Here is a 24988-nt window from a genome sequence, read left to right as displayed (position 1 = left end):
GCTCTGGACACGCCAGCGGCCCACGGGAGAGACTGATTGTCATCGCCAGACCGGGAAACGGGCGGGGCGGAGGCGGCTCCCAGGGCGCATGCGCAGAGAGTTGGTTTCCTGGACGTCGTTTGTGGAGTTGAAAGTCTCGCCTAGCGCCCGGCGTGCGCAGGCGCACACAGCGATCTCCATCTTGTAGGAGAGCCGGTTCCCGAGCGGGCCTCGGGGCGGGGCCGGGGGCGCGGCTAAATGAGGAGGGAAGGTTCGCCTGTCACTCACGGCTCGCCGCTGTCCTGCTGCTACCAAGTCCTCTGAGCTGCGAAGGTCATGCTGCCCAACACCGGGTAAGGGGACGGGGGGTGGGTCGCGAGGTCGCCGGTGCTACCCGGCGGGCGCAGGGAGGATCGGCGGAGCTGCGGCGCGCGCTGGAACTCCGGTGCGCGGAGGAGATTGAGTCGCTGGCACAGCGCGTGCACAGGAACCCAAAGTTGTGTCCTACAGGAACCCAGAGTTGTGTCCTACAGGAACCCAAAGTTGTGTCCTACAGGAACCCAGAGTTGTGAACTGTAGGGCGCAGCGCTGTTCGATACCCCACAGGGAGGGTCTCGAGGGTAGGTGTCCCCGACACCCCAGGGTGGCCCCAACCTTGCCTTTAGCTTGGTCTGGTGACAGACAGTATTGCTTTCAGCTTCTAGGTGAAAGGTCTCTTGGGACAGTTAATGACTTTAAACTTTCTGTTTGTTCTGTATGCTTGATTGTAGGACAATAAAAGAATGGTGTGTTTTGAAAATGCTTTTCAAGTTAACTGCGAGTTAAAATGTTACAATACAAGTACCTTTGGGGACAGGTTTTTTAATTTTTAACTTAAAGTGAAGTGTATTTACCCTAGTCTAGCCAGGCATAGTGGCATATGCTTTTAATCCCAGCTGAAGGATCAAGGCTATCCTGGTCTACATAGTGAGTGCTAGGTCAGCAAAGACTACAGAGTGAGACCCTGTCTACACCTCCCTCCCCCGCAAACCTCCACACATATATTAACACGGTTGTGCAGCCAATCGCCAGGACTTCTCAGTCTTGCAAAATCAAAACAAATACCTATTAAACAATGTTCCTCCAGTGTCTTTTGCCCTACTTAGTCCTTACCAAACTCAGGTGGGTCTACTGTGTTCTATAAAGTTTGGGTGTCTTAAGCAAGTGACAAGCCCATTCTGTAATTAGCTTGACACATATAGCCAACTAAAAAAACTCAATAGTTCAAAAGGGTATAAATGAAAATCATTTAATCCTTAAATATCCAATTTCTTTCTGATATATCTGTATTCTTTGCATTTACAAACATATTTTGTACACCCTACAGGGACACCTCCTCCTTTTTAGAAAAAAGTAGCAAACTCCATTTTGGGTTTGTGGTTTTTACCTGACATGTCTTGGCTATACAGAAGTTTCCAGTACGTGCAGCTCTTCCTTGTCCTCTTTAATGGTTGCGTATTGTTATTGAAGACCATCAATTATTTAACCTGTTCCTTATTGTGGGGTACTAAATCATTTCCAGTTGTTCTGTTATCTTTTTTTGTTGGTGTTGTTTTTATTCCATCTTTGCTTCCATTATTATTCTTTTGTTTTGTCTGAGTGTAGTCCGGGCTGTCCTTTAACTTGTTATATAGACCAAGCTGGCCTTGAACTCACAGAGATCTGTCTGCCTTTGCCATGCTTAGCGGCTTCTTTATCCTTCTTCTATTTTTCTGCTTACACATAGATGGATGTACCATCTAGGATAAATGCTTGAAAACAAAATTGTTGGGTCGAGGAGAATATATATTTTAAAGTTTGACGTTGCAAGACAGATACAGGAGGCAGAGGCAGACGTATGGATCTCTGTGAATTCAAGGCTAGCCTGGTCTACAGAGTTCCAGGACAGCCAGGGCTGTTATACAGAGAAACTCTGTCTCAAAAAAAAAAAAAAAAAAGAAATAAAACAGACAGACAGACAGACAGAAAGACATTCATCAAAAAAAGGATTGTGCAGTCAAAAGCATGAATGAGAGAACAGTATCCAACCTAGCCAGTCTCAGGTCTAAAGTTTCTAAAATAAATACTTCAGAGTAGCCAGAAAAGACAAAAACAAAACTTAAAGGAGGGGAGCTGGCTTTTCCAGATATTAAACTAGTTTATAAAACTAGAGTAATTGAAATAGTTCTAATACATGAGTAAGCAGAGTAAGTAACAAAGCATTTGATAATACAAATCCAGTGGGGAGAGGCTCTTCATTACAGTTAAATTTTGCTTTTATGTTTTCACTAGTGAAGATGAGGCACTATGACCTCCAGAAGACATTTGGCAATATCTGAGAAGATGGTGAGTGTCACAATGAAAGGAGATGCTATACGGCAGCTAAGGGAGTGGAGCCACTGATGCATGTTAACTGCTTGCAGGCGATACACAGCCCCTGATAACAGATTGTCCAGTCTAAAATGTCAGCTGTGCAGAGACTGAGAAAGTGGGGTTTAAAGCCATCTCTGTATCTTTTTATTTATCTGGTTTAAATAAATTTAGTGAGCTCTTTTTGTTGACTATAATACTATTGAACATGAATAAATATGCTTTTCTGAAGTCAGAATTATCACTCTGTTCTTTTAAGGCTCTTTTGTTTTTGTGACATGCCTGTAAGACCACACTCAACTAAGGTCTTTTGTTTAAGGTGGTATTCTAATCTATTATGGTCTTACATTGTCTTATTGGCTCATTTTGTGATGCTGGGGATTGAACTCAGGCATTCACATGCTGTAGACAAGTTCTTCTAAGCTAAACTCCCCAGCCCTTAGTTTTATATTTTCAGTAAATATTTTATGTTTTATGGCAAACATATATACATGTGTACTATATTCATATTTTCTCATCCACCGAAGATTCATTTTGGCCTAGGAAGTAAGTTAGGAAGCCCATTTCATTTTGGTTTAGATGGCTTTTCCCGCTGTCACAGCTAAATTGGCCTGATCATTTAATTCTGTTCTCTTAGTGTACTTTTACCACTATTATAAATGAAGATTTTGTGTGTATAGGGATCTGTTTCTAGACTCTATCCTCTATTACCTAGTCTGTCTATACAAGTTTTATAAACTATGTTAAAATCTGGAGAAGCCAATTGTCCTTTGGATTATGTTTTAGAATCTTCCTGGCTATTCTTGGGTATTTAGTTTAGAAATTTTAGAATGTGAGCCTTGCTAATATATATTTACATATATTTTTTGTTTTGTTTTGTTTTTTTTGAGACTGGGTTTCTCTGTGTAGCTCTGGCTGTCCTGGATCTCTCTCTGTAGACCAGGCTAGCCTCGAACTCACAGAGATTCACCTGCTTCTGCCTCCCGAGTGCTGGGATTAAAGGCATGCTTTGCTGATATATACATATATATATATTTTAAAGAAGTTGTTATTCTTTTTAAAAATGGTTTAAAATTTAATCACATTTACTGTAATTTTGAGAGACTCTTGGCAAATCAAAGTTTGGGTTGTCTCTGCATTTGCAGATTCTAGTCACCTGCCAATGACATTGAGAATACCCTTGCCATTGGCATCCTGATTCCAATGCTCTGCAGCTAGAGGACTTAGGACAGATCTGGCTGCCTCTGCTGCTCTTGTTGCCAATGCCCTGGACCCTGCGTGAGCAGGAGTATGCCCTTTATCCTACTGGGATTCAGTCCAGCTGTATTCCAGGCAGAGGGATAAGCCTGTAAATCAATAGTTGGCAGACATTTTCATGGGAGTACTTAACATTAAACATCTCTTTATTTGTATTTTTTATTTTATTTTCGTGTGTGTGTATCGTGAGTGTACAGTGCCCATAGAGCCTGTTAGAGGTGTCAGGTTCTCTGGAGCTGGAGTTAGATTGTGAGCTGCCTGATGTGGATGCTCAGTATTGAACTCTGGTCCTCTGCAAGAGCAATGAGCTCTCTAATTAACCTCTGAGTCGTCTCTCTAGCCTCTAAACATCTCTTTAGTAGTTTGTGTATACTTTTTTTTTTTTTTTAATACAGGGCTCACTGTGTAGTCCTGGCTGGCCTGGGACTCAATATGTAGACCAGGCTGGCCTTGAACTCACAAAGATCTCTTCTGCAGTGTGCACTACCACAGCTAGCTTCTTATGTGCATGTGAGGCCGGAATTCAGATCTTCAAGCTTGGGGCAAGCTCTTCACGGACGGAGCCGTCTCCTCGGGCCTCTACATATCTGTCTCTTGTCTGTCTTACTGACAGAAGAACAGATGGCATCTTTCTTCTTCCCTTTGACATGAGTGAGAGCCTGGAAAAATTCTTTTTATTCTCTCACCTGGCTCTCAGGTCCTTGCCCTCCCTTGTCCTCATTTAGAGGAGTCAAATCTCTGTCAGTATCTAGTTATTATTACCCCAAAATCTCAGTGATTCCTTTCTCGCCCTTTCCCCCCCTCCGTCTCCCCACTCCCTTCTCTCTCTTTCTTTCACGTAGAGTCTCTAACCCAGATTAGTCTGGAACTTACTGTATATCCCAGGCTGGCCTTGAACTTTTGGTAATTCTTTGACTTAACATTCCAAGAGCTGGGATTCCAGGTGTGTATCACTATGCTCAGCTTGGGGTTTCTATTGTCACATGTCTAACTTGACAGTTTATTTTTTTTTCCTTGTGGTACTAAGTATCAAACCCAGGACTTCATACGTACTAAAGCATGCACTGTACTATTGACCTATAACCTCGACCTTTTTTGGCTTTTCAAGACAGGATTTTTCTGTGTAACAGCTCTGACTGTTCTGGAACTCTCTCTGTAGACCAGGCTGGCCTCAAACTCAGAGATCCATCTGCCTCTGCCTTCCAAGTGCTGGGGTTAAAGGCATGTGCCACCACTGCCCAGCTTTTTTTTTTTTTTTTTTTTGAGTTTTTGTTTTTTGTTTTTGTTTTGTTTTTCGAGACAGGGATTCTCTGTGAAACAGCTCTGTCTGTCCTGGAACTCACTCTGTAGACCAGACTGGCCTTGAACTCAGAGATCCACCTGCCTCAGCCTCCAAGTGCTGGGGTTAAAGATGTGTGCCACTACGCTGTGTTTATCACAGTCTCTTGTCCAACAAAAGCTAGGAGGTCAAGCCAGAATCCAGGGTAGGGGAATAGGAAGGAGTGCCCCAGAATTTCTGGTTATCTTTGAGATTTTCTTTGATCCATACATAACAGTGTCATATAAAATATGGTGGTTGATTTGTAAGGGAAGAGACACATCAGCATGCTCCTCCCCCTTTACAGTGGCAGAGGTTGAACTCAGGATCCTGTGTACCCGAGGCAATCACTCTACCACTGAGCGAGGCACCCTTCCCTGATTTCAGTTATTTGATTGGATTTAGAGTCACCAGGAGCCATGTTTCTGGGTGTGTCTGAAAGGAGTTTAAAGGGTTGGAGCTGAGAACGGAAGACCACCCTGAGTATGAGGAGAAGCACCATAGCATGGCATGGGGGCCTGGACTAAGCGAGAAGGGGAAAGGAAAGGTCAAGGAAGTGGGCAGCAGCACTGTCTCTGCCGCTTCCCGACTGCAGTCACGCTGTGACCAGCACCACCCTTTCTCACCACCGTGTCTGCCCTGCCATGCATCCCCTCAGACTGGGAGCCCTGAAAACTCTTCGTTGCTTTTGAAAGATGTTTATTTTATGTGTGTATATCTGTTTCTGGGTGTCTGTGGATGCCTAAGAGGCCAGAAGGGGGAGTAGGATCCTTTGAGCCTGGAGTTATAGGCATTCATAAGCTGGCTGCCTGGTATGGTGCAGGGATCCAAATTCCAGTCCTGACTGCTGAGCCAACTGTCCAACTCCCTCATTGCTTTTTTTTTTTTTTTTTTTTTTTTCTGGAGCTGAGGACCGAACCCAGGGCCTGGCGCTTTCTAGGCAAGTGCTCTACCACTGAGCTAAATCTCCAACAGACCCCCCCCCCCCCCCCCCCCCCCCCCGCCTCATTGCTTTTAAAAGGCATTTTGTCACACTGAGATAAGAAACCAATGCATAAGGGGACAGTTTCACTGGCGTGTGTGTGTGCGCTCTAGAGAAACTCTGGCACAATGACTGAAGATGAGCTCAGCAACATTTATTACACTATTGCTAAATGGTAGAGTGGATAACTTACAGTGTGTTTGTGTGTGGGATTCGTGTACTGATGAAAAAATAAGTATAGTTACTTAAATCATATGGATAGCTCTCTAAACAGAATTACATACTTTATCAGTCTATTATACAGAGTTCAAAATGAGGCAAAAAACCTAAATAGTGCATTGTTCAGACCATAGTTAGACAGGATTTTTTGTAAAAGGTCAGCTAGTAAATATTAGGTTTTGGCCGGGCGGTGGTGGCGCACGCCTTTAATCCCAGCACTCGGGAGGCAGAGCCAGGCGGATCTCTGTGAGTTCGAGGCCAGCCTGGACTACCAAGTGAGTTCCAGGAAAGGCGCAAAGCTACACAGAGAAACCCTGTCTCAAAAAACAAAAAAACAAAAAAACAAAAAAAAAAATATTAGGTTTTATGAACCAAAAGGCAACATTGGAGATGGATGCACTTATCTATAAAAATAAATCATAATATTTTTGTTGTGATATTAAAAATAATTGGGCACAATTTTTTTGTAGGACAGTATCTAATAAGAAGTTTTGAGGGTTGTTAGAGTGATCTAGCATTTTAGGATGTTATAACAAAGTACTACAAACTGGGGTTTAGGATTGGTATTTTCTGTCATTAAATTGGTTGCAAATGTTTATCTGGAAAGGTCATTCTTAGCTCTCACCCTCCCTCTACACACATAGGTAATGATTTGGACTTGGCTTGTGGGCCATAATTATCTGACCCTGGGTTAGATATAGATGCATTGGTATTATAAATTATTTTAAAAGAATGAATGTTAACATTTAAAGTAGTTTTTGCTTTGTGGGGTGGATGCAGGCAGCAGGTCGAGTTGGGGAATGTTTTAGTTATTTTGCATTGCTATGACTAAAATACCTCTCAGAAACAAGGATGGGAAGGCTCATTTTGACTCATAACTTTAGAGGGTCTTAGTCCATCGTGTGTGTGTGTGTGTGTGTGTATGTGTGTGTGTGTATGGGGGTGGGGCAGCAGGGATGTGTGGAGGCTCCACATCACAGTGGACCAAGATGCAGAGAAAGGGGCAGGAAGTGGGGCCAGGTATAACCTTCAAGGGCCTGCCCCTAGTGACCGTCCCCCAGCCAGTCTTCTCCTAAAGGAGCACCCTAAAGAGCTCCCCAGTTGAGAACAATTGTTAAAAACAAGACTGTGGAGGATGTTTTGTTTTCAAACCATAACAGAGAAGTGGGCTGGTGGCTTTGGTACTACTCTGTTTCTTTGATTTGGTTAGTAGGTACACCATTGTCTGTTTCTATTTAGGCTTTATACGCTCATTTTACATTTTTTTTTTTATGTTTACTGTATTTTACTTTTCTGTCTCTTCCCCACTTCTCTACTTTGGTTTCTTCCCCTCACAGTGATTTATGATGGTTTGGATTACAGTGTTTTCCAGAAGCTCAGATTTTTGATTGCTTGATCTCCAGGTGGTGGTGTAGGGAAAGGGGGCTGGCTAAAGAAACCCACCCTGACCCTGGAGCCCAGAACCAGGGAAAGAAACACAGCCTAGATCTGGAACCTGAGCCAGAGAAAGAAACACTTTATCCCTGAACTCCGAACCAAAGAAACATGCCCTGACTCTGAAACCAGTGCCAAAGTAAATCACTTTGTCTCTAGAATCAGAGCCAGTGAAAGAAATGTGCCCTGCCTTAGGATTAGAGCCAAAAAGCTAAGAAAGGCCAGTGAAAGAAACACAATTTGGCTCTGAAATCAGGACCATCTCTGCCCCTGACCAACAAAACTAACCAATTCCTGAGCAGAATAAATAAATAAATAAATAAATAAATAACCAACCCCTGGGCAGAAAATCTTCCCCTGGAAAAACTCTGCCCCTAAGAAATCCTATATAAACAGAAAGAACAGTTATGCCTGTTCTTTCCCACACTAGTAGAGGCGGCCACTCTCCTGGACTCCTCCTTCCCAAATAAATCTCTTTCTCAAAAGAGTCTTGGGGCTGGGTGGTGGTGGCGCACACCTTTAATCGCAGCACTCGGGAGGCAGAGCCAGGCGGATCTCTGTGAGTTCAAGGCCAGCCTGGGCTACAGAGCGAGATACAAAACAGGCACCAAAACTACACGGAGAAAACCTGTCTCGAAAAACAAAAACAAAACAAAACAAAAAGAGTCTTGGGTGTGAAGATCTTCATTCGCCAGTGCAGAGAAGAACCTTGGTAAGACGTCCTTTAGGGGCTGAGCAAGGTGGAGCAGGAAAGTAACAACTTTTTTGCCAGAGCCAGAGCAGGGGTTTCCCCTTTAGCAGAGTGAAGCAAAAGAAGCAACATCGTGGGCCAGAGAAGAAGCAGGGCTCTGCTGGGAAGCCCCCTTAAGGAGGGGCTAGGCAAAGCTCATCTGTAGTGGCTCTCCAAGAGAGGAGCAGGATTACTATATCCTGTGTGGAGACCATTCCCCACCACACCCCAACTCCAGGTATAGCCTGACTCCCGAACAGTCAAGATACCTTTCACTCCAGAGCTGAGCTGTCCCATTGCGGCTCCAGCTGCCAGAGCTGTCCTAGCAGCTCCAGGTGTCGCCTGACTCCCTGAACAGTCAGGATACCCTTCCTCCAGAGTTGCAACACTCACTTACAGGTGGTGCTGTTTAGTAGGTTTAGGATATGTGGCCTTGTTGGAGGAAGTATGTCACTGGGGTGAGCTTCGAGGCTTCAAAGCCAAGCTACCATTTCCAGTTTGCTCTCTGCTTCCTCTTGTAGTGACAGTGTGAACTCCCAGCCTGCTGTTCAGCCATTAGGCCTGCGTGCTGTGACAGTAGCACCTTTCCCCTCTGGCACCTTAAACCAAATAAACCCTTCCTGTCTATAAGTTGCTTTGGTCATGGTATTTTATCACAGCAATAGAAAAGCAACTGATACATGATTATTCTTTATTTCAAAATCGCCCCTCCCTGCACCTGCGATGCCCTACTCTAGTGTAATCCCCCAGGACCGGCAGGAGCCTCCTGTTCATTTGTTACAGACTCACCTATCTAGTTATCACTTTTCTTGTTGTCACCTAACAGCAGAATAAGTAGAAAATTCAGTGTGAAGATGGGAGGAATAGAGAATGAAATGGGAGCCAGGGATGTCAGACTATTTGAATGAGGGCTATTTCTAGTCAGCCTGTTCTTGCCCCTTTTAGGCTTGTTTAACAGCTTTACTGAGATGAAATTCTTATACCAATCAGTCAGTGGTTCTGTATCTGCATAGAAAAAAAAAGTCCCCACAATCAATTTAGAACCTTTGTCATCCCAGAAAGAAGTTCCTCGGCCTCAGCTGTTGGCTCCCAAACCCTCGCACTCCCACTCCGGGCAGCCACTGGTCTTGGGTCTCTACATATAATGGAATCTTAAGAAAGTGATCTGTGTGATTAGATGGTTTGTCCATGCTGTAGTATATCTTAGTAATTAATTCCATTTCATTACTGAACACTATTCCATTGTGGGGGTAAACCACTTACATTTATCCCTTCATTAGTTAATCCATATTTGCATTTTTTTCCACTCTAGCTACTATTTTTAGAGAATTTTTTAAAGATCAAGTGTTATGTATTTATTGTAGAAAATTCGAAAAGTACTATAGAATGTAAAGAATAAAAATTTATGTGTAAGTCTGCCACTCACAAATAAGCCTTGTTGACAGACATAGTGGTATATGCCTGTATCCCAGCACTTAGAAGGTAGAAGCAGGAGGATTAGGGGATCAAGACCAGCCTGTGCTGCATGAGACTGTTTCCAAACAACAACAACAAAAGTCTCAGGCTAGCGGATGAGTCTATGGGTAAAGGTGCCTGCTGGGTAAGCCTGAGGACCTTGGGTTTAAATCTCCAACTCCCCTGTAAAAGAGCTGGGTATGGATACACTAACCTGTAACCTGACACCCTGTAACTGCCTTGGGCAGAGGCAGAGCATCCTGGGGTCACATACAGCTAGCTTGCTATAGGCCTAGCTCCAGGCTCCCTAGAGACCCTGTCTCAAGAGAACTGGAGTAGAGAGTGATTAGAGAAGGGTACCTGAGGTTCTCCTCTGGTTTCTGTGGATCCAATTAGGCACGTACATCTGCACACATACATCCTATACACCACACACAGCCTTGTGAATACTTTTCCTATGGAAAAAAAATGCATGTCTTCTCTTTAAGATTTACTTTGTATTTGAGCAGATTTTGTTTGCAGATCTCAGGTAAGATTGGCCAGCTGTAACTGTCATAAATAATTTATCAGTCGTATGCAGTGGAAATATAGCAGAGTTATAATCTGTCGGGTGGGGGTATAGAGGAAATCATGAAAATGCATATGAGAGAGTGAAGTTTCTAATACGGTCACCTTTGCTCCGTTTAGGAAGCTAGCGGGATGCACGGTTTTCATCACAGGTGCAAGCCGGGGCATCGGCAAAGCTATTGCGTTGAAAGCAGCGAAGGATGGAGCAAATATTGTAATTGCTGCGAAGACCGCCCAAACACACCCGAAGCTCCCAGGCACGATCTACACAGCTGCTGAGGAAAGTGAGTGTGACAACTGCCTTTTCACGGACTGTCCTTCCAGTGGGTTCGGACAACCGCCTTTTCACGGACTGTCCTTCCAGTGGGTTCGGACAACCGTCTTTTCACGGACTGTCCTTCCAGTGGGTTCGGACAACCGTCTTTTCACGGACTGTCCTTCCAGTGGGTTCGGACAACCGTCTTTTCACGGACTGTCCTTCCAGTGGGTTCGGACAACCGTCTTTTCACGGACTGTCCTTCCAGTGGGTTCGGACAACCGTCTTTTCACGGACTGTCCTTCCAGTGGGTTCGGACAACCGTCTTTTCACGGACTGTCCTTCCAGTGGGTTCGGACAACCGTCTTTTCACGGACTGTCCTTCCAGTGGGTTCAGACAACTGTCTTTTCACGGACTGTCCTTCCAGTGGGTTCGGACAACCGTCTTTTCACGGACTGTCCTTCCAGTGGGTTCGGACAACTGCCTTTTCACGGACTGTCCTTCCAGTGGGTTCGGACAACTGCCTTTTCACGGACTGTCCTTCCAGTGGGTTCGGACAACTGCCTTTTCACGGACTGTCCTTCCAGTGGGTTCGGACAACCGTCTTTTCACGGACTGTCCTTCAGTGGGTTCAGACAACCGTCTTTTCACGGACTGTCCTTCCAGTGGGTTCGGACAACCGTCTTTTCACGGACTGTCCTTCCAGTGGGTTCGGACAACCGTCTTTTCACGGACTGTCCTTCCAGTGGGTTCGGACAACTGTCTTTTCACGGACTGTCCTCCAGTGGGTTCGGACAACTGTCTTTTCACGGACTGTCCTCCAGTGGGTTCGGACAACCGTCTTTTCACGGACTGTCCTTCCAGTGGGTTCGGACAACTGTCTTTTCACGGACTGTCCTTCCAGTGGGTTCGGACATAATTTGCTGGAGAGCTTGGTTTGATCTATTTGAATGTTACTTTAAAAGTAATTGTGTTTAGGGCTGGTGAGGTGGCTCAGCAGGTAAAGAAAGGTGCCTGCCGCCATGCCCAACAGCCTGAGCCAGATCCCCAAACCCACGCTCTGGAGGCAACGTGCTTGTGCCATGTTATAGCATGTGCGAGTGCATTACAATAAACTAAGTAAATGGTGGTGCACATTTTAACCCCAGCACTTGGGAGGCAGAGGCAGGTGGATACCTGTGAGTTCCTGGCCAGCCTGGTCTACAGAGTGAGAACCAGACCAGCCAAGGCTACATAGTGGAACCCTGTCTCAAAAATTAAAAAAAAAAATTGTCTGTTTAAAAAAGTATTTATTTTGTTATCAAGAGAGGGAGTTCTCTCCATTTTTTCACCTCTAGCTCTTTTGAGCAATATGAGAGATTCTAGGATAGTCATATCTCAGAACTGGGACTGTAAGTTAGAGATACAAGGTCCAGGGTTCTATTCCCAGCACTGGGAAAAAATCATTTCTTTACAGCAGTTATTCTTGGGTGGGAGGTGGAGGTAAAGCGGAAGTGAAGAGGAGACGCTGACGGCAGGGTGGGGTGAACGTTTTGTTTTTAGAGGTATTTCTTTTGTGTGCACCGGTGTTTTGCCTGCATGTATGTGTGTGCACTGTGTTCATGCCTAGAGCCTGCAGAGCCCCAGCTGGTTGGGTTCGTCGGTCTGTCCGTTGTGGTTATAAGACCCTATAATGTATCTCAATTTCTTGGGAACTTTTTCTTTGGATTGTTGTTGCATCAGAATGAAGGTGTAGTTATAAATACTTCGATGCTGTTTCATTTGCTTTTCTGTAGTTGAAGCCGCTGGAGGAAAGGCCTTGCCATGTGTTGTTGACGTGAGAGATGAGCAGCAAATCAACAGTGCAGTGGAAAAAGCTGTCGAGAAATTCGGAGGTAGTCCCTTGATTCTGAACTAATTACCGAACATTGATAAAATAGAGCTGTAACCACCTCCAGGGGATGCCTGAACCATGGATAGTATGCGGCCCTATTTATGCTGTTTTTCCCTATACCTGCATACCTGTGATAAATGTTCTATAAACTAGGCCCAGTTAGAGATGAACAATAGCAGTAAAATGGAGCAGTGAGAGTAACGGAATAAGAGTCAGGTGACTGTGGTTGCTTCCTTTTGTTGCAACCTGAAGTTGGGGTACATAGCTCACTGAGGCCAACTGGTTGATAGCCTGAGCTTCTTGTAACCCCCTCACAAGTCACAGACGGTGGTTCTCACCTTAGACCTAACGAGCACCCTCTGCATAGCAATATTTTCAGTGAAGCATTTTTACCTTTTCACTGAAATTTCCATTTAATGTTATTTTTGTTGAGCATATAACTGAAAACAAGATATATTGCGTATAGGTAGAAACTGGATAGAGTATACAGAAATTGGAATTATTTTAGGGGTGTGTGTGTGTGTGTATTTCTGTGTATGAGTCACTAAAAAAGTCTTGTTTGGGATTTGAAACTCAACATCATTCTTTTTCCCCAGTTTCCAATACCAAAAAGAAGCCCTTCCCTTAAGAAAGGAGCTATGGCTGGGCAATGGTGGCACACATCTTTGATCCCAGCACTTGGGAGGCAGAGGCAGAGGCAGGCAGATCTCTGAGTCCAAGGCCAGCCTGGTCTACAGAGTGAATTCCAGGACAGCCAGGGCTACACAGAGAAACCCTGTCTTGAAAAACCAAAAAAGAAAAAAGAAAAGCAAAGTAAGAAAGGAGCTGTGTGGAAAGAGAGACTGGTATTCTTGGAAAGGTCATAGGTCAGAGAGTACTAAAGAGGATTTGACCCAAGGTTCCTGGAGCCAGTGAGAGAAGACAGATACTTAAGGATTGTAGCTACAGCTTGTAAGGACTAAACTTTCTTATGGTTCTCCATAGAGCTCTGGTAATTGGCTGTATCTCCACTGTGCCTATTTGTGAATCAGCTGAGGGGTCAACCATGTTTTGTGTATATGGGGGGCAGGGACGACTCTGACTTGCGTTAAAATGGAACTGATTTCTTTGGAAACAGGAATTGATATTTTGGTGAACAATGCGAGTGCTATTAGCTTGACCAACACATTGGATACTCCTACAAAGAGAGTGGACTTGATGATGAGTGTGAACACCAGGGGCACCTACCTTACGTGAGTCACAAACAAGAATGTGGGGAAGGATGTCCTATTGTGTTCTCAGAGAACTTGCCTACATATAAACAGATGAGATCAAACAGCAGTACAATTTAAAATCTACTTGGTATCTAATTAAGCTAATGATATTAGTATCTGTCCTAGTTAGGGTTACTATTACTGTGATGAAACACCATGACCAAAACCAAGTGGAGACAAAGAGTTGAATTGGTTTACACTTCCACATCGTAGTCCATCACTGGAGGAAGTCAGTCCAGGAACTCAGACAGGGCAGGAACATGGAGGCAGGAGTAATGCAGAGGCCATGAAGGGGTACTGCTTACTGGGTTTCTCACTATGGCTTGCTCAGCCTGTTTTCTTTTTTTTCTTTTTTTTTTTTTTTAGCTGAGGATTGAACCCAGGGCCTTGCCCTTGCTAGGCAAGCGCTCTAACACTGAGCTAAATTCCCAACCTCAGCCTGTTTTCTTATAGAACCAAGACCACTATCCCAGGGGGGACACCACCCACAATGGTCTAGGCCCGCCCATATCGATCACTAATTAAGAAAATGCCCTACATGCTTCCTTCAGCCCGATCTTATGGAGGCATTTTCTTAATTCAGGCACTCTCCTCTCAGATGACTTTAGCTTGTGTTAAGTTGACATGAAACTAGCCAGCACAGCATCTAAGTGTGGTGCTGAGAGTTTTCAATATGATGTATAAGACAGAGTTTGTTGTTATGAAAAGTGTGATGTGGATTTGTAATGTTATTGGCCTCGCTGGCTAGCAAATTGCAGATACCAAGGTTTTATCTAATAGATTACAGGAGAGCTGATGTTTTTGATGTAAATGAAATGAACTCCTTCCTCTGATTGCAAAGTACGGTCGTATTGCTAGAATGGACTCAGTTTTTTCCTATTGATTGGTTGAGTGCAATTTTAGTTTTTTTTTTTTTTTTTTGGTTTTTCGAGACAGGGTTTCTCTGTGTAGCTTTGCGCCTTTTCCTGGAACTCACTTGGTAGCCCAGGCTGGCCTTGAACTCACAGAGATCCGCCTGGCTCTGCCTCCCGAGTGCTGGGATTAAAGGCGTGCGCCACCACCGCCCGGCGCAATTTTAGTTTTAAGCCTGTCCTCATTTCACCTTTATAAAAGTGAAACACTGGGCTAAAGAGATGGCTCAGAGGTTAAGAGCACTGACTGCTCTTCCAGAGTTCCTGAGTTCAATTCCCCATAACCACATGGTGGGTCACAACCATCTGTAATGAGTTCTGGTGCCCTTTTCGGGCATGCAGACATGCATGCAGGCCAAACACTGTATACATAATAATAAATAAATAAATCTTTTAAAAAAAGTGAAACACCTTTAGGAATGAAAAATAGTTTGCACATAAACTCTGTAGTGGTATTGATTGTATTTGGTGTGTAAACTGGAGTAGCCGAGCAGTGGTGGTGCACACCTTTAATTCCAGCATTTGGGAGGCAGAGACAGTTAAATTTCTTTAGTTCAAAGCAGCCTGTTCAACAGAATGAATTTCGAAACAGCCAGGGCTACACAGAGAAACCCTGTCTTAAAAAACCAAAAAGAAAAAAAAATGTTGGAATTGGTAACAATTTTGTATTTGGAAATCATAATGATTAAAACAACAACAACTGACCAGCCAGGCAGTGGTAGCACACGCCTTTAATCCCAGCGCTTGGGAGGCAGAAGCAGATGGATCTCTGTGAGTTCGGGGCCAGCCTGGTCTACAGAGTGAGTTCCAGGAAAGGCAGGACTGTTTCACAGAGAAACCCTGTCTCGAAAGACAAACAAACAAACAAAAACTGACCTAAAAGAAGAATGGTTTAGGTCACAACCCCCCTTTTTTTATTTCTGTGCTGGGGCTTGAACCTTATTCCTTATGCATCATAGACAGATGCTCTACAACTGAACTACAGCCCCAACCTCAAGAATTTCTTTTGTACTTTTCAGACAGGGTCTCCCTATGCAGCTCAGGTTGACCTGGAACTTGCAATCCTCCTGCCTCAGCTTCTTGAATGCTGGGATTATAGTCATGCACTGCCATGCTTGATGCCCTTAGATGTTCTTGAATATGAATTAAAGCTATAATTGAGCTACAATATGTTGTTTAGCTGTACGATTTATGACTTTAATACTTAAAATTATGAAAATATTGGATATAAATCTTTTATAAAATAAACAATGTAGCCAGGCGGTGGTGGCGCACGCCTTTAATCCCAGCACTCTGGAGGCAGAGCCAGGCAGATCTCTGTGAGTTCGAGGCCAGCCTGGGCTACCAAGTGAGTTCCAGGAAAGGCGCAAAGCTACACAGAGAAACCCTGTCTCGAAAAACCAAAAAAAAAAAAAAGAAAAAAACAAAACAAAACAATGTATTTTAATAAGCAGTTAAAAATAAAATTAGCCCTTAAAGGGGCACATACCTATAATCTCAACACCCAGGAGGCAGATGCAGTGGAATTGCTCCATGTTCAAGGCTAGTCTGGACTACATAATGAATTCTAGGCCAGCTTAACCTATGTAGTGAGACGTTGTCTCACAAAGCAAAAAGAAAAAAAAACAGTAATCAAAACCAAAGCTCAAAATTACAAATTGCTGTTAAAGGCACATTGCATTTTGTATCAGTAAAAAAAGCTGGCGTATGTGATGCTACTCATAACAACTTTTTATTTCATGTTAAATGTATGCATATCTGAAGTATCTCATCCGAATCCTTGGATCAGTCCTAGATAGTAGGGGGTATAGTAGTAGTAGGTGGTTATTACCCATTTTATTGTAACATCCTGAGAACTAGAATGCTGATTTACCCAGTGGCATTCAAAGGGGAAGAAGCAGGATTTGAACCTATGACTACCTGACAGGTATATTAACTGCTTCTGGAAATTGTGAATGTGTGTTTGGATGGGAGAATTTGGGACAGTTGTGGTTAAAGATATCCTCAGTTGAGCATAAAGCTAATAGAGACGGATTTGATTTTAATCCATCAAGCAGGTCATGTGGTCAGGACATGAAGCATGGTTTCAAGCATGAAAACCAGTTCCTTTTATTATTTTCAGTCTAGAAAACAAAAGTACTCTGCAAACAAGATGTACCAGATAGATGACTGAGCAGTTTCAGTTGCTCTGTAGAAGTATTTAAACCGTAAGCTATTGACTTGACTTGTGTTTCTTTCTTTTTCAGATCCAAAGCATGTATTCCTTTTTTAAGAAAGAGCAAAGTAGCTCATATTCTCAATCTCAGCCCACCCTTGAACCTAAATCCTCTGTGGTTCAAACAGCACTGTGGTAAGTGTTAGCTGGGGGTATAGTTTGTTTGGCTAATTTGTTTTGAATTAATCAGTGTATTTATTCTGTAATCACAATCTGGATGTAATACTTAATATTGAATTTTCTGCTACATCAGTGATCAAGATAGTAAATTCTTTTGGTTTGTTTGTTTGTTTGTTTGTTTTTTAAGACAGGGTTTCTCTGTGTAGTTTTGGTGCCTGTGGATCTCGCTCTGTAGACCAGGCTGGCCTCGAACTCACAGAGATCCGCCTGGTTCTGCCTCCCGAGTGCTGGGATTAAAGGTGTGCGCCACCACCGCCCGGCTCAAGATAGTAAATTCTTTTTTTTTTTTTTTTGGTTTTTCGAGACAGGGTTTCTCTGTGTAGCTTTGCGCCTTTCCTGGGACTCACTTGGTAGCCCAGGCTGGCCTCGAACTCACAGAGATCCGCCTGGCTCTGCCTCCCGAGTGCTGGGATTAAAGGCGTGCGCCACCACTGCCTGGCAAGATAGTAAATTCTTAATCATTTATCTGTAATTCAAAAGTTTGAAGTATAATTTCACTTGATATAATTCACAGGTCTTAATGGTTTGATTTAATGAATTTTGGCAAATATGTATACTGTATAACTACTCAAGTTATACAGATTTGTGTGTCTCAGTAGGCATGTTGTTTACATGTAATTTGTTAAAGTTGAAAATATGAAATACTTTACTTTTCATAACAAAGGAATGACGTAAGGTGAATGTGGTGGTTTACAAGAACTGTGCATCACACCTCACTTAAAGCAGTATCAAATATTCAGTTCTTATTCACTTGCATTTAGGAAGGCACTGGGGTAGGAACCCACAGAGCAAGACTAAAGTTGTTCTCTAGTTGATGAAATTAAGTCAATTGGAAGCCTTTATTTTTTAAATTTGTGTGTGTGTGTGTGTGTGTGTGTGTGTGTGTGTGTGTGTGTGTCTATGTGCATGTGAGTGCAGGTGCCATTAATGGCCAGAAAGGCATCAGATTCCCTGAAGCTGGAGTTATAGGCAGTTGGGAGCTGCCTGACATAGGTGCTGGAAACTGAACTCAGGTCCTCAGCAAGAACAGTGTGCACTTAACTGCTGGACCATCTCTGCAGCCCCTGATTACCTTTTATTTTGTGGTGTTGGAGAACCTATTCTACCACTAAGTTACACCATACCTGTGTCGTTGAGTTGTGAGTGTAACTCTCTCTGTAAATAATCACCTTCAGTCTTCATTTGTTTGCTTGCTTTGTTTTTGAGATAGGGTCTCACCATGGAGCTCTGGCTGTCCTGGAACTTGCTATGTAGATCTGCACTCACATCAGGCAGCCTACAGCTGCCTGTAACACCAGCCCAGGGGCATCTGACAACTTTGATCTCCTCCAGTACTCAATGGCACACACAGATGTATGCATAATTAACAAAAATATAGTCTTTAAAAACAAACAAACAACACCAGCATATTTGGTCAGATGTGAACCATACTCCCAATACTTGGGAGGCTGAGGCAGGAGAATCAGGAGTACAGAGTCATTTTTGTCTACATAAAGAATTATCTTATGTATTTTGTATTTTGAAAAGAATTGTCAAAAATTTACCAGGGAGAAAATATTAACAGAAAGTTGGTTGTTTCTACTCAAAGACTTGTTTCTCAATTATATTATTATTTTTGTGGTTTCTTTCAGCCTATACCATTGCCAAATATGGCATGTCTATGTGTGTGCTTGGAATGGCAGAAGAATTTAGAGGTGAAATTGCAGTCAATGCCTTATGGCCTAAAACAGGTTTGTACTTAAATCACTTAATTTGATTTGTAACTCTCCTCCACACCAGGCTCAAACCCAGTGTCTCACTCTAGGTGAGCCTTCTGCCAGTGAGCTAGTTCTCCAGCCCTGTCCTGGACAACTTGTGAAGCATCTCAGGTCACCTGACTTTATGGTTTTTTTATATAATCTTTTTAGATTTTATTTTATTTTTATGTGCTTTTGTGTTCTTGCCATGGGTGTCGGGGTCCCCTGGAACTAGAGTTAGCACTAGGGAGCCACCATGTGGTTGCTGGGAATTGAACTCGGGTCCTCTGGAAGAGCAGACAGTGCTCTTAACCCCTGAGCCATCTCTCCATCCCCCTGACTTTATGTTTACTGTGCATCATAACAGTCTGTCGTCGTCCAGTTCCCAGCTTTAACTAAGTGGCTGACTCTTTAGCCAGCAGCTATGATGGGAGCATAATGCTAGAACATATGGAGAGTCTCAGGAAAGCCAACAGTAATGGTTTCAGCAAATTCTCTTAGATTTCTCAGCTTGAAAGGCTACTTAAAGAAGTGGTAGTTGTGTTAGGCTGACACCCATGACTATAGTCCCATATGCCTGGAGGCTGTGCCAGAAGAACCACTTGAGCAGGGGAGTTCATAGCTGGTATGCCAGAAGGTAGTAATGTGTGTAAAAAGTCTCTGGCATTGAAGAGAGAAGCTTTTAACTTGTATTTATTCATGTATTTTACTTTTTTGAGGCAGAGTCTCTCTATTACACAGCTCTGGCTTTCCTAGAATTCACTCTGTAGACCAGGCTGGCCTTCAAATCACAGAGATCCACCTGTCTCTGCCTCTGAGTGCAGGGAGGCACCCAGCCAGGTTTTACCTTCTAGTAGGGTAGAATGGTTTCACCTTTTTTGAGAATGTGGGTTTTGAGCAAAGATTTGGAAGTGACTGAAGTTAGCCTTGTGGCTGAGAGAAAAGTGTTCAAGGATACAGCCCATACAAAGATCCTGTGGATGGAAATGCCTGGTCTCAGGATCCAGGAGCAGAGAGAAGATCAGTGGAGCTGAAGTGAGGCAAAGTGGTAGGAAATGATGGTCTGATATTGATGAGGAAATGGAGGCCAAACAGGATTTTACTGAGTAAAATGGGTGTTGAGGCTGGATGCTGAGGAAGCAAAAGGAAAAGCCATTTGGAGGTTACTGAAATAACATAACATAGTCACTGATGCGCTGACCACTGACCATGACCGGGTGGTGGTAGTAAAGGAGGGAGAGGTCGGATGCTGAGGTAATCTGAAGGTAGTGCCAGCAGGGTCTGCTGGTGGGCTGGATGTGGTATGAGAGAGATAAGGAAGAATCATCGATGACTATAAGACTTCTGAGGGAAAGTAACCAGAACAGTGGCTGCGTGATGAGATGGAGGAAGGTATAGATGGAGAAGGGTAGGGAGCAAGATTAGGACTTGACTGGGGACATTGTATTGGAGCATCCAGATGGAGATTAATGGTAGGCAACTGAGCCGACGAGTCTGAGGGTTAGCTGTAAGCATTTATGGATTATCAGCAATGAATGGTAATATAAAGTCTCAAGATTATGTGACATCTGAGAAGCAGAGAAAGGACTATGTCACTGTAACATGAATGGGTTGTAAAGAAGGACTCCACAGGTAAGGTAGGAAGAAACTCATGGTATGAAGTCTTGAAGGCAGACCACTTACAGGAAGTGTCACGAGAGGAAATGATCAGTTGTATTAATGTTGCTAATAGGTCTTACAAGATTAGGATTCACTATTAGTTTTGATAATCTGTAAATCTCCTTTATATCACTTACAACATTTATAACTTACTGATTACTGTATAAGTATTGTTGTCTAGTGCCTTCCTTAGTTGAATGGAAACTTCTTGAAGATGAAGACCATGTCTTCTGAATCTGTTATATAGTAGTAGTTTCTGGTCGGGACCACCAGCCCACAAATAATGACACAGAGACTTATTATTAATTATGGAGCTCGGCCTTAGCTTATGCTTGTTTAACCAGTTTTTATAACTTAAATTAACCCACATTTTTTCATCGACATTCTGTTGCATGGCTTGTTACCTTATCTCTCTGTACTGCCCATTCTCCTTCCTCTGTGTCTGGCAGGTGACTCTGCCTTCTTCCCAGAGTTCTCTCTCTGCATGTAAGTCCTGCCTATACCTCCTGCCTAGCTATTAGTCATTCAGCTTTTCATTACACCAGTCACAGCAATATATGCTCAAACAGTGTACAGCTATCCCACAACCGTCCATCTTATTGTAGTCATTGTAGATTTCAGTGAAACTTTTTGAAGGTTTATTTAAGTATGTTATATATATATGGATGTTTTATCTTCATGTACATCTGTACACCAGAATAGTGCATTGGGTCCTAGGAGACTACAGTTAGAAATGTTTGTCAGCTGCCATGTGGGTGCTGGGAATTGAACTCAAGACCCTGGGAAGAGCAGTCAGTGCTCTTAACTGCTGAGCCATCTCTCTAGTTCTAGAGTTCAGTGACTACTGATAAATAGTCAGTGGATGAAAGAGTATGCAGTATGCCTGCCTTCTGCTTGCTCTAAAATAGACGTTCTGTACACAGCTTGTATCACAGGTAGACATTGTGCAATAGGAAGGATGGAGGGTATTATCAGGATTGAAAGGATTTGCTGAGGTCTTTGCTTTAGCTCTGAGGTATTTATTGTAGGTGGTTTACTAGACACTTCGGAGCCAGTGTTATCATTAGGCCTAGTCATGATAACATTATTGAATTTACAGTTGTGTTCCTTGTGATGCATGATATGAGAAGTTACATCTAGAGTGCTTTGGAAACACAGAAGGAGGGCCACATCACCCCTGTTAAAGAGTTAGAGTTTCAAGTGGAGGTATGAATGGAAATATGATATCCAGAGGATGTTGGGGTTAGCAGGAAGGAAACTAGACAAGATATTCATGGACAGCAGGAACAGCAGGCACAACGGCAGGACCCCATGCAGCACAGCAAACCTGTGTGTATAGTGGACTGCCTGGAGATTGAGGAAGTGCATGGGTAATGCGTTGTGGGCTGCCGTTTCCCACGGCATTTGAGCATCTGCAGTACTTCAGGCTGCTGGGCGGAGGGGGTGGGGATGAGTGACCTGGACTGCGGTCTCGTATGCCAACTTAAGCAACTGGATCTTTTTTCTCACTTGGCACAGAGGATTAAACACGGGCCTCACCTATGGTAGACAAGTACTCTATTAAGAGTTCCTTCCCTAGCCTGGCAGCTAGTCAGTAGAGGGCTATTGGAAAGAGTTTTAAAGGGAGAGTGATAATAAGCAGAGGGGGAATAGGAGCAGTAAAGCCATACAGTGTTCATGGAGGACATTTGGTCTGACATGAGTGAGTTATAGAGAGGAGGCGGGACAGTTAACCAAACTACTGCATTATTCATGAGTGAGGGGAGATGGAAGTAGACTCAAGAGGGTAGCTATGCTCCAGGCTGGGGTGAGGTGTCTGTTTCTAAGAACACATCCCTGTGTGTAAAGACTATGTAACTGGAACCAGGTGTTCCCCTGACTGCCTTTCAAGGACATGGGGGTTCATCCTACTTAGTGCATGGACACCAGGTAGCATATTATTCTAACAGAGCCGTGTCCCAGCTGCCTGCCGACCTTGGCGGGCACACCATTGCTTCTCTACACTGGCAGCCGTGCCCTCCTGGCTGTGGTACTTTGCCTCTGATGAATTTAGCATGTACAGAGAAGGGATTGGGGGCAGGGAGTTCTAGTGTTTTCTTGAAGGAGGATCTCAGGCTCTTAGCTAAGTTGTTTCCAGGACTGTGATTTTTTTTTTTCTTCTTACAAGATCTTTTCATAGTTTCTGCTAAGTAGAGGGAGTGACTGGACCAGAGTGGTGGGAACAGGAAAGTCCACTTTGGAGCAGATTTTTACGCAGGTGTGTGTGTGTAGGGAGGGGGTGGCCATGTAGTTACTGCTTTGGTAATGGCAGCAGAGAGGAGGGTCACCTCCAGCCTTGTCATTGTTTAGACATTGGCGGTACGGTGACAAATTAGAAGCAGAGTCCACGTTTTCTAATGCAGAGGGCAGAGATGGAAACGGAGGAAGGGAGCTTCGTATTTTAGAGAGGAAGCTGAGGTCCAAAGGGTCGAAGTGGCTTGCCAGAAATCATGGGCCAGTCGGTGTAGAAATCCTCTTTGCCTGTCATTCAGCTCAGTGCCTTTTTGTTAGCCCTTACTGGCTTTTTAAACTCTCAAGACTGCTGTACAAATTCTTGAACATTCTAAATGAGAACTCTAAGGAGGTTTGCTGTGCTTCTCATGAAGGATTTCTGCATGTGCAGTCTGTGTTGAGGAACAGACGTCTTTGCTTGCTTGTCTCCTTGATTTTGTGTTGAGTAAGGGACATGTTTGTTTCGTTGTCTCCCTAGTTCTGTCTATAGAACATTTAGTGAATTCCTTAACTTGGCCTTATTTTTCATCATCTGAGAAAGAAATTTGCCTTGGCAATTTTGAATAGTGGTACCAGCTTGTTATTTCCATAGTCTTCTTTGATGTGGAGTCATGTGTGTATTCATGTTTTCTCTACAGCTATACATACTGCTGCTATGGATATGCTTGGAGGAGCTGGTATTGAAAGCCAGTGTAGAAAAGCGGACATCATTGCGGATGCTGCATATTCCATTTTCAAAAGGCCAAAAAGTTTTACTGGAAACTTCATTCTTGATGAAAATATCTTAAAAGAAGAAGGAATAAGCAATTTTGATGTCTATGCGATTGTACCAGGTAATGCTTATAGTTATTTAAGTAATGTTTTCCCACGTTTTGTACAATGGACAGACGTGTTTTATGTGTGTTTGTGTGGTTATAAAATGAGTATTATTTTACAAGGTATATCTCACTGAAGGGAAAACCCCACACCACCTCTACCTTGAAAGGTGATAATCAGATAGAAGTGAGATCAGGGCTTTTGAAATTACACGATGATGTAGAAGGTTGTTTCAGTTATCCACTTCCAAATTAGGAAACTGAACATTTTGAAGTTAGTCTTAGAAATCAGAGTGAAGATTCAGACATGTGTGACAGATGATACAGGAGTAGAGTTCTTTATTCTCCTTTTCCTCAAAAAACAAGCAAAAATAAAACCCACACCCTTTTAAAATGTTTGTTTTTAAGCAAAATCTCTTAGACTATGAAGATGCATGAGCAAGTCTGTCTTACAAATAGTTGTCTAATTTGAGGATTTCCAGAACTTTCCACTGTTTAAAAACCTCTTCCTTTGAAATTACAGATAAGTATGATAATGAATTTTTACTTTATATGAACTATATTTATACTAAGCAGGGTGCAGAGATCTCCACTGTACTCCCAGCTACTCAGGAGGCTGAGGTAGGAAGGTGGCGTGAGCCCAAGAGTAAGAAACCAACCTGGGCAACATAGTCCTTTCTCTGAAAAAAATAAACAAAAGATATGTCCTAAACAATAGAGATTGTAGCCCCAAACTGGGAATTCTGTTTGTACATGAGCATATTTTAAGTGTTATTCATGAACCTGGCTTGTAGATGACTGAATTACATGTTTATATTTTTTCATCCCTCAGTTCCAATTGAATTAAACAGCGGGTTACCATTTTACAGAGCGTGTTCTCCTGCGTTCTCTGTGTAACCTTCCTAGCAGTCCCCGAGGGAAGCGCTGGTAACTGATGAAAAGCCTGGAAGTGGGGGGGGGGGGGTCGGGGGGGCATGGCTCAGCCACAAAGAACACCTGCTTGCTGCCAGAGGACTGAAGTCTCTCTCCCAGCCGATAATTTCCTGTAACTCCAGCTCCAGGGGATCCTGCATCCTCTTCTGGACTCTGGGCACTCACATGCATGTGTGCACACCACACACACACACACACACACACTCACTCACTCACTCACTCACTCACTCACTTACTCACTCACTCCCATGCACACAAATAATAAAAATGAATCTATCAGGGTATGGTAGCACCTGCCTTTAATCCTAGTACTCAGGAGACAGAATCAGGCAGATCTCTATGAATTTAAAGCCAGCCTTGCCTACAAAACAAGTTCTAGGCTAGCTGAGCTACACATTAAGACCCTGTATGAAAAAACCAAAAATTTAAATAAATAAATCTGAAAAGTATTTGGCAGAAGTCAGCCCAGATTGAGGGTTCAACTCTGCTTCTCAGCCGCTTAGCGGTGTCACCCATTTCTCTGAGCCTCCATTTCCTTATTAATAAAATTGAAGAA

General features: G+C 43.4%; 1 protein-coding gene across 1 annotated transcript in view; it reads left to right on the top strand.

Moving 5' to 3' along the window:
* The first annotated feature begins 202 nt into the window (after nt 1-202).
* Nucleotides 203-24988, top strand: part of Hsdl2 (hydroxysteroid dehydrogenase like 2) — a 45473-nt gene continuing 20687 nt past the window's right edge. Inside the window, exons 1-7 of the mRNA XM_052716085.1 lie at nt 203-332; nt 10450-10613; nt 12362-12460; nt 13577-13691; nt 16870-16973; nt 18650-18748; nt 23323-23517. Coding sequence (XP_052572045.1) covers nt 316-332; nt 10450-10613; nt 12362-12460; nt 13577-13691; nt 16870-16973; nt 18650-18748; nt 23323-23517 — 793 coding nt within the window. The 5' untranslated portion in view covers nt 203-315. The remainder of the gene's footprint in view (nt 333-10449; nt 10614-12361; nt 12461-13576; nt 13692-16869; nt 16974-18649; nt 18749-23322; nt 23518-24988) is intronic.

This window comes from Peromyscus californicus, unplaced genomic scaffold (genome assembly GCF_007827085.1).
Source record: "Peromyscus californicus insignis strain IS unplaced genomic scaffold, ASM782708v3 Scaffold_5__1_contigs__length_169319896, whole genome shotgun sequence".
NCBI lineage: Eukaryota > Metazoa > Chordata > Mammalia > Rodentia > Cricetidae > Peromyscus > Peromyscus californicus.
The sequence above is the reverse complement of the archived record's forward strand: the minus strand, read 5'-3'. Positions and strand labels throughout refer to the sequence as shown.